Source organism: Cebidichthys violaceus, unplaced genomic scaffold (genome assembly GCF_023349555.1).
Source record: "Cebidichthys violaceus isolate CVI_PGR_0920_01 unplaced genomic scaffold, fCebVio1.0.p SCAF_25, whole genome shotgun sequence".
Classification (NCBI taxonomy): domain Eukaryota; kingdom Metazoa; phylum Chordata; class Actinopteri; order Perciformes; family Stichaeidae; genus Cebidichthys; species Cebidichthys violaceus.
This window is the reverse complement of record NW_027176428.1, coordinates 4926238-4943512: the sequence shown is the minus strand read 5'-3', so window position 1 is coordinate 4943512 and position 17275 is coordinate 4926238. Positions and strand designations below refer to the sequence as shown.

The 17275-nt window shown below is 40.6% G+C and overlaps 2 protein-coding genes across 2 annotated transcripts; one reads left to right on the top strand and one right to left on the bottom strand.

Moving 5' to 3' along the window:
- Positions 1-3435: 3435 nt before the first annotated feature.
- On the bottom strand, positions 3436-6991 carry b3galt6 (UDP-Gal:betaGal beta 1,3-galactosyltransferase polypeptide 6). The gene is made up of 2 exons (XM_068720083.1): positions 6672-6991; positions 3436-6160 (listed from the first exon to the last, which is right to left on the bottom strand). The coding sequence occupies exon 2, from the start codon at positions 6148-6150 to the stop codon at positions 5131-5133; it is 1020 nt and encodes a 339-aa protein (XP_068576184.1). The 5' UTR covers positions 6151-6160; positions 6672-6991; the 3' UTR covers positions 3436-5130.
- Positions 6992-8018: 1027 nt separating this feature from the next.
- dnajc16l (DnaJ (Hsp40) homolog, subfamily C, member 16 like) lies at positions 8019-17271 on the top strand. Its single transcript, XM_068720082.1, has 15 exons — positions 8019-8417; positions 8619-8685; positions 8834-8979; positions 9804-9979; positions 11470-11654; positions 11860-11964; positions 12421-12579; positions 12659-12789; positions 13079-13256; positions 13415-13597; positions 13686-13762; positions 14020-14100; positions 14386-14475; positions 14842-15012; positions 15291-17271. Exons 1-15 carry the CDS (start codon positions 8230-8232, stop codon positions 15760-15762), a joined length of 2409 nt encoding a protein of 802 aa, XP_068576183.1. The 5' UTR covers positions 8019-8229; the 3' UTR covers positions 15763-17271.
- Positions 17272-17275: the final 4 nt, after the last annotated feature.

Below are 17275 nucleotides of genomic sequence, written 5' to 3'. Positions count from 1 at the left end.
TTTCCGGTTTCAGTGCTTTACAGTTTTCTCTCTTATGCTTTATGTTTCCAGCATTACTGCCATCTTCTGGAATTTATGAGTTACAGCTCCCTGTCGTCTATAAGGCCCATATGTCTCTAGGGAATTAATGACCATGGTCACCATCTACAACGAGGAAATTTTAATTCTGCAGTTGTTTGGAGAATGTATTGCCATACAAGACTGGACACAAATAGACATATGGCACATGAAAAGGCAGAAAAAGCACACTGAACTCTTCCATTTATGACATGGATGCAGCACACTAGCCTACAAGGATGACATATGCAGGATTAACAAAGTTGTAAAACAAATTCTGGCTCTGCTACAGCTCTATATCTGGACACACCTTGTGCGGTGCAGAGGGACAGATAAGGATTAAATTGAGCTTCCGCCCACAATACAATGAGCTGACACTACAGTCACCTCCACCTCAATCCCAGAGGTCCACCATGGAGCAAATTGTGCTGACAGTCATCATTTCTGTCCAAATAACCTCAGTCTCAACCAGTCAAGAGGGTTCTGAATCAGGGTACCTGCACTGCCTGTAAGACCCACTCAAACCACCTTTTGTCACTTTACAATTTGTCCCAGACTAACCCATATAGTGCCTGTACAATGTATAGAATATAGAAACAGTTTATCTGTTATACTGTGCATGTGCTCCTTTCTACCACCATTGTTTCAAACCCACTGGATAAACGGCATCATGGTCAGGCTGAAACAAATGTACAATATGATACTTGCATGTACAAATGCATCCTCATACACTTTGTCACACTGAGTTGTGTAATGCATATATAATGCCTAAGCAAATGCCTCAACCTACTTTTTGTAATTATGTTTTTTTGCACATCAGTATCTATTATGTATCGATTAGTCTCAATTTATTTATTTTTTTTCCACTTGTTTATTAGTGTGCATACTTTGCATCACAGCACATCACTCTATTTGGAACATCCTCTTAACATTATTATCTGTATATACTTAATCCATTCTTCTCTATTTAATATGTTGTTGCAGAACATTGAATCTTTATCTTTACCCCAGCACACAGGTAGGACTGGTTTTATCATTATTTCCGCGGTATAGTAGTATTTGTTTTAACCTGAGAGAGAAAACATTGCCTATTTGCATATTTGAGTTTGGCAGTGTTTGTTCTGGGCTCAGGTTTTCAAATAAAAAATACTTGATGAAGCCGAAATTAAAATAATTTCCAAAACTGGAAGCTCAGAGTACAATACATCCTTTGTATGTAAGGCTGAATATAGTCACAAACCATGTTGACTTTATTTTTGCACAATTTCTTGCTGTAGATAAGAGTAGTAGAGTTACTATTCTCCTCCTCCATTTGATTCATTAAACACATCAAATAGAGCTCTATTGTTTTTGAAAATATTTTCATCATTGGTCATATCTCACAATGCAATGCACAACTCCCTCCAGCAACAAACTACTGTGCTCTTGCAATGATTACTTTTCTTCTTTGTGTGGATGAGAGCGTGTCTAGATGTGTTGATTCCTGTTTTTCAAAGAGTTAAATGGGATAGTTACAATTGCTGATGGGTGGGTGGCAGAATAGTTGGCGTGGATTTGCATCTTGCATCTTGCATTTGCATCTTGCGTTTGCATTATTTCAGTTTTCAAAAGGCATTTTGCAAATGGAATTTACTTACTTGCCTGCTGTTCTTCATTCAGGTATCATTAAAAATGGGTCTTCGAAATAGAAGAGGTAAGATGAAATCAAACAATAGTCATTTTAGTCCTTCACTTTAAACGTCACTCGTATGATAACAGATTTAACTTCATAATATCAAAAAAAGATTATTTACATTTAGCTACCAACAGAAGCTCTTCCCATATTGTCCGTACAGGAGTGCCCTTGATAAAACACTGCAATATGTGACTGCGTGTGCTGGCTTGTATTCATGTGTTTCAGACAGACATCACTGCTATGATGGTCCCACCTCATCAGGTGAGGAGGGTGGTGACCTCATCCAACCCGTCCTGTTTTCTCACCAACACAAAGTCCTTCACCAAGAGCTATTATTCTGCCCCAGAAGGTGAGAAAACACTGAGCTCTGTACCTGCTGTCAATCCTGTCACGTATGTATAGGCAGCAGTAGTCACAGAATATTTACCGGAGAGTTTTATACCTTGAATCCATGTTTATGAGAAGGATTCATTTTTCCATGTGTCATTTTTCAAGACCTGTGAGTAATAAAGAGAGCAGTTATCCAGATCAGCATTATATTCGTCTCTTTCCTCAGACAGAGGATCCTCTTAGGCTTCCTCTGTCCAGCTGACTGGTGCTGTGGCCAGGGATAAGCAACATGTTTAGGTTGTGTTTAACACTGATCAGTCAAAAGTACAACACCTTTGACCAGGATCACTGCTAATCTCAGTGCACTCACTCTCGTGTCGGATGAAGCAAAAATAATGTAGATCACTATGAAATCAACAGAATTGTTTGTGGTTCTTGATGCAGTAAAAAAAAAAAGGAGGAATTATATTATCATTAAGCTTCATTGAGAAGTATACACCCACCCACCTACCTGCTGTGTATCTTTGTTCTTAAAACTATCTACATTGGTGTATAGGGAAAACGTTTATTGGGTCGCCTATATCTCCATCTAGTGATCCATCTTGTCATCAGTAGTTTTATCCTATATCTCTATCTAGTGATCCATCTTATCATCAGTAGTTTTATCCATGTGTCATCAGAGGTCCATTGCCCAGAAAAAAGCCAGAGCTGCAGCGTGTGGAACACAGACCGAGAGAGCAACTCAAGCAGAGGGAGCTGGCTCTCTGTCCTCCCTTCGACATGGAGGTAAAACCATGCAGCCGGGGGAATACAGCATTTGTCATAATCTATTTGCTTTTGGACACAGTGTGGGCAAGCCTGCAGATATTGGCAAATCTTATTGAGGAGGATGACCAAACACAGATGTTTCCTGTCTTGCAGTACAAGCTGGAGAAGAATAAAAGAAGTGAGAGCCTGCAAAATATACCAGAATTTGTTCATGTAAGAGGAACCCTGATACGTACCCAAACCTTTTCCTAGTGACGACCAGAGCTAATACACAAATAAAGACGGTTAACGTGGAGTCCAGACAAGTTCCTACTGTATGTTGTCAGTTAAAAAGACCATTGATTGACAAATACATTTATTTCAGATTGGAATTATCTAAATTAATTTCAATGAGACGTGCTTAATGTTTAAGTGCAAATTGATCCTGGGAATTCAGATGGCAATTTAAAGATATTAAGCTCAAAAGTGTTTTTTTGCACTAGAATTATTCCTAGATAAAATGGCATAGAGTTTTTCTGGTATTTTTGTAATATTGTTTAGAAAACATTTCATCAAGTCCTCTTAGAAGTTATTCTGACTTTTGTAGAGAATCTTACAATGTATATGCTGTGACATATACTTTAAAAAAAATGAATAAATAAGAATAAAAGTGACAAAAATACATTTCTTTTTTTAATAAAACATCAAGGGAGGCTGACCATGTACGTAAAAACAAACACTGAAACTTAGGTGATATTGAATCGCAATCTGCTGACAACAGTGAGAAAAAAGTTACGTCATAATTGACAAAAACATTAACAGCCATCATAAAAACGAGCTTGGACGCAGCCTGTTTTCCAGCATTCACAGCTGATGGTGCTCCAAACATATCGCACCCTTTAATCAATGCTGTTGACATTTCATACGTTTCGGGACACAGCTAGTGACATCACACAGTAAGTTCAGGTTGGAGACCTTCAGCAAAAACAAAACAAAACAATGAATTCACAGAACAATGATGTATGGACTTTAAAACTATAATTCTTGTTTTTAAAAAAAGTGACCAAGTGCCAGCTGGTAGTCTATATCAAGTTTCTCAATCTGAATCAAACATTTACAAATAACTTGACATTTCCACAATAGATGTATTGACCTAGCCATTACAGTGTGACTGTTTCATTGGAAATGTAAATATCCTCGTAACGGCTCCAGTATAAGGAATAAGGCGGCCTGCTGAATAAAACACATTCAACCCTTTTTCTCTTACACATTCTTTTCATGAAACCTTGTAGTACCATTGACCGTAAACAAAAGTTTTACATTTAAAAAGTGACTTTTTTTCACCCATTCATTCTGTGAATTACACATTATTCCACCCCGACACATGTATAAATACAAATCCAACTCACAAGTAGCAGCCACAGCCACTGCGCTTGTGTCCCAACTCAACACAAGTGTGTTGTTGTTTGCTGCAGAATAAATTAACAATAAATTAAAAAATACCAATAAAATTGCTTTCACAAATAAATGTAGACATCATGTACTACACTGAAATAATCGTAAAACATAATATCCCATAGTGTTGGAAAATATTTAGCAAGAGGTACAACAGAAGAAGAAGCACAGACAGAGGAGAGAAATAGGCCACCGACGTGGTAAACTGACGGCAAGGAGAGCACTGACATGAGCGTGGGTCCAAATAACAAGGCCGAAGGAGCTTACTGGCCGAAAAATGACACAAGGCTGAAGTTGGCTTCTTGTTTGAGAGTTAAATACTTTTCAATCCCATTGTTACACCACTTGAAGTTATTGTAAAGGCTGTAATGTTGTATACAACTTCATTCTACTAGCGAAAATAGAGAAAAGGTGGGATTTCATTACTTCTACTCCATCAAGACCACATTAAACCAGGTCGAGATAAAAAAGATGTTTTTTTTTTTACTTGTCACACCTGTACTAGATTAAAATGGAGACAGTACAAAAACTACAATACCTATAAATGTCAACCTATTCTAAATGAACCTGAAAACCCTTAAGATTGTTTAAAACACAATTTAAAATCGGTGGGAAAAAAAAAAAGTGCGTTTGACGAAAAAGCAGTGAAATTTGCCATTTTTGTGTTCTTGCAATAAGAAAAAAGGTTCTCCGAAGCTGAAAAGGGCTTTTTATCAACATTAAGTCATTTACTTTGTTGCCTGGAACTTGGTACATAACTTTAAAAATGGTGTAACACTGAAGAATTGGTCGAAAAACATGATCCCTTCATTTTTTCCTCACTTGAAGGATACGAATCGGAAGCCAACTTCAGGTCCACAGAAAAATTAAGGAATGCCATCCTTCCTTTGGCAGCACTGTGAGGGCGGCACACTCCAGTCATACACGTAGGACAGTCGCAGCTTGACCTCCTCCTTGCAGAGCCTGCCGTCACGCTGCAGAGTCTGGTGTTTTTCCAACATGTCCTCCAGACTCTGCTTGTGTGTCACCAAGTATTTGTTGTTGCAACCACGCGATTTATACTCCGTGTCAAAGCGCGGGTCATGTGTCCGCCGGACATCCACCGGTGCCAGCCAGGCGCCCAGCGACACATCCTCACTCTGCCATGTCTTGAAGTAGCCCGCGTTAAGATGGACATAACGTACCAGGTCGGCCGAGAGGATGTAGCCCCCGCCCAGCGCATAGGGCAGGTAGTAGTCACAAAGCTCCCAAGAGCTCTCCCGCCACTTCCCAGCAGTTTTCACTCGCCCTCTCCCTGAGAAGAAGCCCCAGTATAACCGGCTGGGCTCTTTTCCCTTCAGCTCCTCCTTCAGGAGGTCCAAACGGGCAAACGTGTCATCATCGGCTTTCAGGACAAACTTGAACTCCACATTCTGGTCCAGCCAGGAGTACATGTGCAGCAGCTTGAGAGTTAAGTTCTCGTAAGAATCCCGCAAGTCGGGCAGTAAGAGCAGGTCCTTGTGCCGCCCTTGCTCTGTGTTGAGGTTCTGAAGGTCCTCACTGGGTAGCGCTTGAGTTCCCACCACAAACATAGCCAGAACATCAGAGTCCCGCTTGGCCAGCCAGGTGCTGCGGATGATGCTCCTCCGCTCGGTGTACTTGGGTCCGGTTGTGATGAGGACCACCAGGAATGCTGACAAGTCTTTGGATGTGGAGGTGGGATTATTCTGCTCGGGACGGGATTGCAAAGCATTGGCACGAGGTGCTATGCCTGGAGGATCCTGGTGGCCCTGTTTCAGGGTTTCTGAGGTACACTTAGCCAAAAAGACCAGAACCACAGCGAAGCTGCACACGGTGCCGATGACCAGGGCAGTCTTGTGGCGGCACAGTAATCGTAACAGATTCATGGTGCCGAGTCTGGGGTGAAAAACACAAAAGATTGGTGGCGTTATTGCAGTTCAAATTACACAAGTTAATCAACAAAACAAAACACCCAAATAAGAATGCAACCATACTTTCAGCAAGCATTATCAGAAAACTGAACTGAAAATCTAAATGCATTTTGTGTGTTTCTCATCTTATGATACATTAAACGCCGGACTGAAGGTGGACAACAGGAACATAAACATAAACAAACATGCATTAGCACCAGAAAAGATGTCTAGTGTTGTCTATAAGTTTGATTGAAGTACTACATGGCATTCAATTTGTGCGTTTTAACGTTTGGTTGCATTTGGATCAGAGGCTTTGCTTTGAACAACGGTAGCTGATGAAGAAGTTAGCAAAAATAGTAACGTTAGTAACCCCACATCAGCTGCACAGCCATGTCTTTGTAGCACCATGCCTGCTAGTTGAACAGCACACTGTCAATAACGTTACGTGTCGATGTTGTAAAGCAGTAATGCATTAAAGAGGATTTGTTAGTTACCTTAGCTAATTGAAAAGTTCCTGTCCCGTGAATGATGCAGTCAGAGCGGGCCACCGATGGCAGCTTCTTCTGCAGGGCTAACGCTAGCTACCGAGATAAGACCCTCTGCGCACTTTGTGAGCTCACTCTGCAGGATGCAAACACACACGGGTTGTTCATATTGGTCAAAACAGTAGATGGAAGCCAGAGAGCTTAGTAGTACGTCAGGTAGGTTAGTCGTCAGGTAGGTAAGCAGGTTAACTCGCTCGTTTACGTGAGTTCAGCCAGGTATCCGTGTATTCATTTGGTGTCTTTTAGTGTAAAACCAAATCAGTTCTGTGTGGCAGTGACGAAGCGGAAACGGAAGTGAAGCCCCTCCGTGAGAAGGGAATGAAAATAACACAAAATAAACTTTTTTTGGGGTGTGTTTTCTTTAAATAACTGTCATTATAAGAACATGTATAACCCACACCAGAGGAAATGGACTAACCCCAAGCCTAACTTTGCCAAGAATTGTTATGACATCACAATTACACTTACCATTATTTAAAAAAAAATAATGTAGCAGTGAAAATCTTTTCTTAGTTAAATATGGAATGTGTAATGAGAAATAAATATTTGATTAAGGATAATAAAATGAAGGGGCAGCAGTGTGTGGACAGCTGCTGATCGGCGCATGCGTGTTATCTCAAATTGGAGCGTCAAGTTTGGAAAGATAGCCTGAACAAGACCGGACGTTGTTTTTTGTGCTTCAAAAATAAAAACACATAAGTGGCCTTTTGGAAATCGGTAACTGCAATAAATAAAACTTTAGTTTTATTGGATAAAAATGCCAAATTGCTAAATATATATTGTACTTTAAGTATGTTGAGTAATGCATCAGAGTTCTGTTTGTAAATTAAAAGATCAAATTCGTTCAAATGTTGCTGACGTGGGCTGATTTCCAAACACTATTAATCATTTTTCCTATATGATTACGATTATTAACAGTGATTTGAGATCTGCTCTTACTATTACTCATTCATTAACGAGTGTTCACACATTTTTGGCACTAGTTCTGGACATAAAACATCAATATGCAAATCTATCACATGTGACAGTTTAGATATTTTGACTCTTTCAACAGTATATATATAATACTATATATATATATATATATATATATATATATATATATATATATATATATATATATATATATATATATATAATGTCACAGAGGCTCATCTCTTATGGCAATCTAGTTTAATTAATTGCAAAGAAAATTACCATTTTTACAGTTAATTTGTAATTCTAACAGGGTTAGGGGGATTCTATTTTGAAATATACAAGCGGAAGATGAATGTTTCATTGCGGTCATGACGCTAACGCTTTGCATTAGCTAGAAAAATAATGGCCTCATCGTAGTAAAATACCAGTATGTCGTCTATATTTAACCTAACGTTCAAGAAGTCAACCGACCGTATCACGTAAGCTCTTAACTTGACATATTTGAACGGAATAGCTGCGTAACATTGCGTCACCTGATAGCTCGGTGGCTAACTGACGTTAGCGTTGGGACGAGGAACAGTGCAAAGCGATGACGCTCGGGAGAATCCGCCGACATCCTCGGACATGTCCGCTGTTGCTCGCTCTCTTTCTGCTAATTTTGAGTGTGCAGTTGGTGAACGCAGCTTCTGAATATGACCCCTACAAAATCCTGGGTGTCAGCAGGAGTGCGAGTCAAGCAGAAGTGAAAAGGGCATACAAGAACCTCGCCAAAGAATGGTGAGTGACATGACATGCAAGTCTCCTGGCGGTAGGCCAAGCACACATCTTTGACTGTATATCAGATTAGCCCCTGTTCAGTTAGTTATAACAGTGTACGTTTGACACCTTGACTGGTGCTTGTTATCCCACCAAACCCATCACGAGCTACTCTAACTGGGAGCACTCTTAACCCTGCATGTCCTGTGTGGGCTTCTCTAGGCACCCAGACAAGAACAAGGACCCTAAAGCTGAGGACATGTTCATCAAGGTGTCCAAGTCATACGAGGTAGGTGTGAATGCATCACAACATATCATGTAACTTTATTTCACAGCTGACATCCAGTATCTATGAGGCTCACTGAGTCTGTTTCACTTTCTGTCATGGTCTTTCTGCAGTTGGTCTAACACGAATAACACTGTCCTCTCACACACAGATTCTTTCTAACGAGGAACGACGGTCTAACTTTGACCGCTATGGGCAGATGGAGGAAAACCAGCCCTTTGGACAGTCTCAGCATCAAGGTTTTCGCGGATTCCACAACAGCTTTTACTTTGATGAGTCTTTTTTCCATTTCCCCAGGTACAGGCTCATATTTGTTACATGCATACATGTCCCATTGTTGCATGCTTGTGAAGGTGCTATTGGTAGAGGGGTACTTTGGACATAAGGGAACACGCCCTTTTTTGCTGTCACTAATTACAAAACATGTATTACTCCACAGCCTCATAACTGTGTTCCTAAATATTTATTTCCCAGCATGCTGCTATGTCTAGCCTATAGTGAGTGGTGTAGGTTGGGCACCTCCTTGTGTTTGCTTTTGGTTATTGATAATAATAATAAAACGACAAAACTATTGTCAGCCATTTTTAGTTGCAAGCAGGTATTGTCCCCTTCCTAGACTTTGGTCATGTTTTGAAAACGTGTTTGAATTATACTGCTAATCAGTCACCAGAAAATGGATGACAGATTAGTTGAATACCAATCATTTGCTGGCTGTAGCTTCTCAAATGTGAGGATGTAGTTATTTTTCTCCTTTTCATACCATTGTGAATGGAATACCTTTTGGATTGTTTGCCTGTCAGTCAAGCAAAATAAGCAATTTAAAGACATCAGCTTGAGCTCTGCATACCTAAGATTGGAATTTGAGTAATAAGACATGAAAATGATTGTTAGTTGCAGACTCATTGGACTCCTTATATTTTGATTTTGAGACTTAAAGGAGAACAATCTTTTGTTAGATTAATAAACTAAAGTAACCTCTTTGTGAAGATACGTTTTTTAGTGCACCATGATTTAAAATGAGTGAACAAATTAAAGTTAGAGAATGCTTACTCATGGTTCATGTCCTCTGTAGGCTCTGTCTAAAAACAGGCTCACTGTCTGGTTTTCCAACCCTCCTCCAGGTCCAGGGACTTTGCGGACAGCAAGTACCTGCTTCACCACGCACAGTTTAACAGCGACGTCCTCCCAGACAGCCACAAGAGGCCGTACCTCATCAAAGTGACCTCTGAGTGGTGCTTTGCATGCATCCACATTGAGCCTGTGTGGAAGGAGACGGTGCTGGAGCTGGAGCCACTGGGTAAGTCTGCTGTCATTGGACTCCCAGTAGTCTCCCCCCCCCCCCCCGCACCCTCAGGACCAGGGTTGGTTTCCCTAAAAGCATCATAACATAAGGTTGATGTGTGCTCGGTGGCAGGCCATTAGGACAAATGCAATTCCAAGTGTTAAGATGCTTCACAAGGAGCCAGCCGTTTCATTAATTATTCTTGAGGGTTTATTTGTTCTTTTCGGTTCCTGAAACAGAAAGTAAAGCCAAGGGAGGAATTCAACTCGCAAGTGTCTGGCGCTGGAGATGAATTTAAAGTTGTTGAGTTAATTCTGCTAATTAAAGTTTGCCTGCCTCAGAAAAATATCCTCCATATCTATGTACCCAATGGCTTTGCTATGCTAAAGTCATCAGTCATAACCGGTAGAGTTTGTATTCAGTATGGATGGGTTTGTAGCTTTTGCCTTAAAGTAGCATTCATTACTTTTTTGGTCTGTTTGGAGCACAACAGACCCCTCTCAATATAATGCAGACCTGGAACTATGACCTCAATGCTAAAAACCTTGTTTAAAAAAATGTGTTTAATGACTGTGTCAAAAAACAAACAATATAGCAATCCTAAAAGTAGACTTTATGGCAGCACAGTTGTATTGGTCACTGAGTGGATATCTGGGTCTCTAGAGGGTAAATGCTCTACAATGTTTTTAGCTAGGTGCTAACTTTGTTTGCCACTTGGTGCTGGGTAGGTAGCTTACAGTGTGTATAGAGCATCAGAGCTGCCTTCTGCTGCTGGAAATGAGGTTGATTGGAGCAACCTAAGAGGTTTGTCATTATAAGCAACACCTCTCACATTTCACCCGTTGTTCAAATAAAAATAAACAATGTCTATCTCAGAAGCCGTCTAACATAACTCCTTTTTATAGAGGGTTAAAAATCAAGATAAAGTCAGCTTTGGCTTGTTTTTGTCACTGTGGTGGTACAGATACACAGGATTCTGTCAGACATTAAAAACAGATGTATGCATCTTTTATGAACTCTATAGTCAGTCCATCACGAACTTCCAAGACTCGAGTAAAAATCCCTCTGCTTGGAGTGGTTCTTTTTCAGAGACTTTGAGTGCCTCTGTTTGGGTGAAGGAGACAATTCACTTTAAAATAGGATTCACATTTGTCATGTCTATTATTATACTTCTCGGTTTTAATATGAGGATTTGAGTCCCTACTTGAACAGCATCCAATCAGTTGAGATTTTGCTGGAATATAGGTGTGTTTTCTGCTACAATCGCCTTCAAATAATAAATAACTAAAGGTCTATGAGCCCACAGTTATGTCACCAGTATGATGTCAGAAGTGTCCTTAAGAAATCAGCTCTCTCTACTTGCATGTACTGATTTTAGTATCCCAAATCATTGGAATAACACGATGTGAAATTTGTTTTAGGTTATGACCTAAATTTAAATGTTTTGTTCAGTGTGAGAACACGGTGTCAGGTACAATAGCAGTCTATTTTTACTGTTACATCAGGTGTTGGCATTGGCATTGTGGACCTGGGTTATGAGCGTCGCCTGGCTCACCAGCTGGGAGCTCACCGCGCTCCCTCCATCATCGGGCTGGTGAACGGCCGGGTGACCTTCTTCCATCAGGCTGTGGTACGAGAGCACCTGCGACAGTTCATTGAGGACCTGCTGCCCCAAAAACTGGTGGAGAAGGTAACCGATGTTGATATGCTACTATGACGTGTGTGTCTTCAAAGGTTTATAAGTCAGATAATTGGATTTTTGTTTTTGTTTTTCAGTTGATTATAATAGAAGATTTTGACCTGATTTTATTATCATATATTTACAAGAGGCTCACTGTTATTTAATACAACAAATATGTATTCATGAATAATAATAATAATAATTGTTTCTCCAGATCACAGATGACAACTACCTGGTTTATCTGGATAGCTGGCAGGTGGAAAATAAGCCCAGCGTTCTCTTGTTTGACCAAGTCCCTATTGTTCCCCTACTCTATAAAGTAAGAAATGTATTTACACACACACACACACACACACACACACGGGCAAGTGTTGCACTAATCAGACTAAATGTTACAGTGGGAAGCAGAAAGCTGTGCAGCAATACACAAGAGAGCAGATAGATTAGACCCGGACGGTAACTACAGAGGCATGTGTTCGAGCATCTGTTCCTCATTTCTCTTTTTACTAATGAGTCAATATTTCCTCTTTTGTTACACAGAATTATACTCTTTTTAATGTCAGTAAATGTGTTTGATAGAGACAGACAAAGAATATTTCAGAGACAGTTGTGAGAACACTGTTTCAACCAATCACATTTCCTAGTTATAATTATCTAATGTATACAGTTATGAGTTTATATGAAAGCAGCTTTCAGCCTCTTTTTGTACACCTTCTTCTATTTGTTTTAATGTATTTATTTTTTGACGCTCTCATCTTCCCACTCCACTCTCCAGTTAACAGCGTTTGCCTTCAGAGACTACGTGCGTTTTGGCTTCGTGGACCAGGGTGAAACGCACAACACTCGGCTACTGCGGCAGTTCAACATAAACACATACGCCCCCACCATGCTGCTGTTTAAGGAGGATACAGAAAAGCCTGTTGACATCATACAGGTACAAAAGTGACCCATTCCAAGTTTTTAAACGGGAGTCTAAATTATTTGTAATATTTCATTTTTGAATTATTTTTCAGGCCAAAGGGATGAAGCGACAGATAATGGACGAGTTTGTCTCCAACAACAAGTTCCTGCAGGTGCCAAGGCTGGTCAACCAGCAGCTTTTTGATGAGCTGTGCCCTGTGAAGCAGTTCCACCGACGGAGGAAGTAAGACATTTCCTTAGCTTCTGGTCCTGTAATTTATGTAATACCTCTCTGAAATTGACCCCTTGTGTTATAAGACTTGATCGAAAGAGGCGTCTCTCTGCTGCTTGTCTCCTCCTGCTGAGAAAAATACGCTAAGCCTGAATTGACCGTTAACATCATATGACAACTGTAATAAGCGGAAATCCAAACAGAATAGTCGGACAGGCCTTTCAGTAGCTGTCACTCTGAGCTGAAATGTTGTGTAAGGAAGGCTGCTGCAGCAGGTGAATTGACCGTGAATGCTTCGCAGGTACTGTGTGCTGCTGATCACAGGGGAGGACCAAGCCTTTCTTCCGGGCAACAAGGCCTTCCTAGAGTTCGCATCAGTTAACAGAAAAGACGTGCTGCGGTTTGCTTACGTCTACCAGCGTCAGCAGCAGCCTCTCTGTCAGGCACTGCTTCATAATCAGGCTGCAGTCTCACCTCAGGTCAGTGGCAGAAACATCAAATGCATGCCAAAAAAAAACAATTCAGTCATCCACTTTAAACTAATGTTGAGGACAACGTGCACTTGCTGTAACTGTTTATACGTGTCAGATAACCAATTTGTGCATCTTATGACTCTGCATTTTATCGCCACTGACAGGTGGTGATTCTTGAGAGGCGGAGCCATGCTGGCAAGGTTATGTACCGCTCAGTGAGCGGTGGCTGGAACGGCAGTGAGGAGGATAAGTACCGCCTCCACGAACAGCTGGAGCTCCTGCAGAAAGACCCCACCTATCTGAGCTCAGACGCCACCCTGCCTGAACTCAACAACGAGATGGCGCCTGTAAGACACTGCAGACACACTCACCTTAGTTCTCAGACCAGATCTTTTTTTGATTAATCTCATTGTTTCATTTTTCTAACCTCCCCAGATTTTTATTATTCAGTGGATGAATGCTGCCTATGATTACATCGTTCAAATATATGATGACCTTCTCTACTCGAACTGGTAAGACAACACTCACCCAGAGAGTTTGCAGCATTTAGTGCAAGAGAAAGACAGACGACGTGGTGTACTTTCTCAAATTTATCTAAAGCTGAGTCATGCTTCAGCATCAAGATGTCATAATAACCTGATGGGGGCTCTGTAGGCATGCATTTAGTGTGATACACCCATTCAAAAAGCTAACTAAAATTAGAGGTTAGTGTAATTGTTTATGTGTTTTCTCCTAAATGTTTTAAAAATAAAAAATTTCTGTCCTCAAGGAGAGAAATGATGCCCATTCTGTCGTTGATCTTCTCCGCTCTCTTCATTCTTTTTGGCACCGTCATCATTCAGGCCTTCAGGTGAGCATGGCATAAGCCTTTTTTATTCTGCAATATTATAATCATAGGCCCAAACATTTGAAATGTTAAATTAATTTCATTAAAATGTCTTATTCTTAATGATACTCACTAGATCTACAATAGAAATGTGTTATTCAGCATCTTTTTATCTTAATTGTCTTCTAATTCTACATGATGAGTCCTGATTTTGATGTCAAGTCAGTCAAATCCTGGCTGGTTAGTGTTGCCCCGAAGGAGATGTTAGTGCCCATACTGATACTTTCCTTTTTTCTGGTGCTTTTCTAGTGAGCCAGGTGAGAACAAACCCCGGAAACCAAAGCCAAAGGAGCAACCACAAACCGAGGAAGATGCGTCAAGTAGAGCCAGTACTTCAAGGTAGTGTAGTGAAGTGCCAACAAGATGGACGTAGAATACACCAGATGGTTTGCTCTAACTTAAGCACATCCTTGAGTTGTCAGAGCAGCCTCTATAACTCCACAGTAAATGTTCTCATTAATAATTAAACATGCCTTAGTGTTAACAAATGTATATTTTCTGCCATGTAGCCGACACATGTAGTGTTTTGCTGTGTTTTGCACAAAGGCCTGTCTACAAATGGAATACTCGCATGCCACATGTACATTTTGAGTTAATACTAGCTGTAATCATTCCTCCTCTCAATACTGTAAAAGGGAGCCATAATCCATAAGTAATCCCCCCTTTTCTTTCCCCTCCCTCTATCTTTCTCATCGGTCCACATAGCCGTCCTCCTAAGAAGGACTTTGTGGAAGTGACGGAGCTGACCGACATCACGTACATCAGCAACCTGGTCAAGCTGAGGCCCGGCCACATCAACGTTGTACTGGTGCTCACCAACGCCTCCAAGAATGCTCTGCTCAGGAAATTTGCCAAGGAGGTTTTTTCTTTCTCTGGGTAAGTCTCAGCAATGCACAACATTTAAAAAAAAAAAAAAAAAAAAAAGTTTATATTGTTATTTATTTCTATTAGTTTATTCATATAAAAGCCTTGTGAACGCAGACTATAGCTGAACATGGTTTCTGGTTTAAGAGAACCATTAGTAATTTTGTTTCTACTTGCCTCAGTGATATTGCAGTTGTTTGCTTTTTGAGCATGTACCTTGTCCTCTAAGATGCCCTGATTTGGCCCCTGCTTGGTCCACCTAATAACCCTGAAGCCCTCTGCTACTACAGGACTCAGACTCTCCACTTCTCCTTCCTCAACGCTGATAAGCACCGCCACTGGATGCCATCACTCCTTCGCTCAACCTCTGACGCTATGCACAGCGAGGGCCATTCGGACGAGGACGAGGAGTCTCCAGACTACGCCGGCCATGTGCTGGCCCTCAACGGCCACAAGAAATACTTTTGCCTCTTTAGACCCGTCTTCACAGGTGACGATCCCAACGACTCCTCGTCCGAGACCTCCTCTGACAGCAGGAGAAAGTCCCGGTCCAGGTCCAGGTCCAGCTCCCACTCTCGGTCCAGGTCCCATTCCAGGGAGGATGGGACAGTACCCAAGAGGGGCTCCAGTAGGGCCACCAGCATAGAAGTCCACCACAAGCTCGACAGGCTGGGACTGTGGATGGAGAGGCTAATGGAGGGCACCCTACCCAGATTACAGGTCCCTGCATGGCCCTCCCTGAACTTCTTCACAGAGAGCTGAGGTCAAAGTAAAAAAAAAAAAGGTTGGATGGTAGTGGATACACTTTGTGTATTTGCGTCCTGATTACATTCTTCAGCAAAAAAACAACTGTAGAACAATGTTGCAGTTTAAAAATCATTATTTAAGTTCTCTTACGCAGAGGTAGGTTGCTACAGTGAACTGTTGCAACCTGTTTACAGAATAATTTTATCCATGAAGCAGATGGAAGTTGAGGGCATAGAGTAGTGTGCAACCGCAAACCTTCAAAATGTGAATATTGAAGCAAAGGTACAGAGTCTGCGCTGCATGATGCTGCTTCATGTTTTCTGCACAGAGACAGAAGGAGGAAAAAGGAGAGACTCTATAGGAAAACAACAAAAGCTGTAGTACATACACAGTCAATCTTTACACACGTAGAGATCCTGTTGAAGGCGGTGTACTCATTCCCCAAAAACAGCCAATAAGCATCATGGTACAGACGAAGGCTGCAGCTAGCTGTGTGCGAAACAGATTAACTCTAGTTCTTTGTGTTGTTTTCCTCTCTTTTTAACTCATTATGTGATATCATTCAGGTCGGAAAAAGCGCAAATTGTTTTGCTCTACTGAAGTCCTTTGAACCCACATAGAGCCTTTCAAATTTGCTTCGAGTCTGAACACATCGTTTCGATTGACAGCCTCCTATCATGAGTTTTTACTTGGCAGTAGTTAATACAAATATAGACTTGGAAACTGAACCTGATGCACTAAGTTTATAGAAGAATGTTTGTCTTTTTTTTTTTACTTTTCAGAGCCTTCATTTAAACTTTATTATTGATCTTTGTAAAGATCTGACGACCTTTTTGATTCCAGACATTAAGACAGACAAATCCACAGCATTGTTGGAATCAATAATCAACTCTCATAACATCATTTACATTTAAGTATGTTTTTAGAATTTAGTTAATGATTAAATGGGATTCTTCCTGGTGTTTTCAGCTTAAACCATGTTGCCATGTCATGCTGCTGTTTGTCTAGGGATTTAACATTAAATATGCTACCAGCCAAGTTACTGATGAAGCTAAATATCATCTTGGATAAGTGGTACCCAAAATGTTAAAATCTGCCTTTTTGTCTTTACACTTGCTGTTTTGTTTGGGGCTGGTTTCACTTTTTTTTAAGTTGATTGTCTGAATCAGAGGTCAAAGATAAATGTTAACAAATATACTTTCTCTTTTTTAAGCCTGTGCCCTTAAACCACTGTAAATGTCAATGCATGGCATATGTAGATCTAAAATCACTAATAAATGTTTAGTGAATTTGCACTGGCAGCTGAAATGCTTCACCCCGTCTCTCTCCTCCTCTTACTCTGTAATTGAATAATTTGCTACTCAACAAATATTTGCAGTACACTGTAACCTGTAATCCTTATTTTTCTTCTTGTATGCCCTTTGAACTTCATTTTTGTCTGTATCCTACTTTGAGAAATGAAGTGTAAATTATTAAAAGAAACTCATTTTAAAACCGTTTATTTATTAAAATGTATGAATACGATATG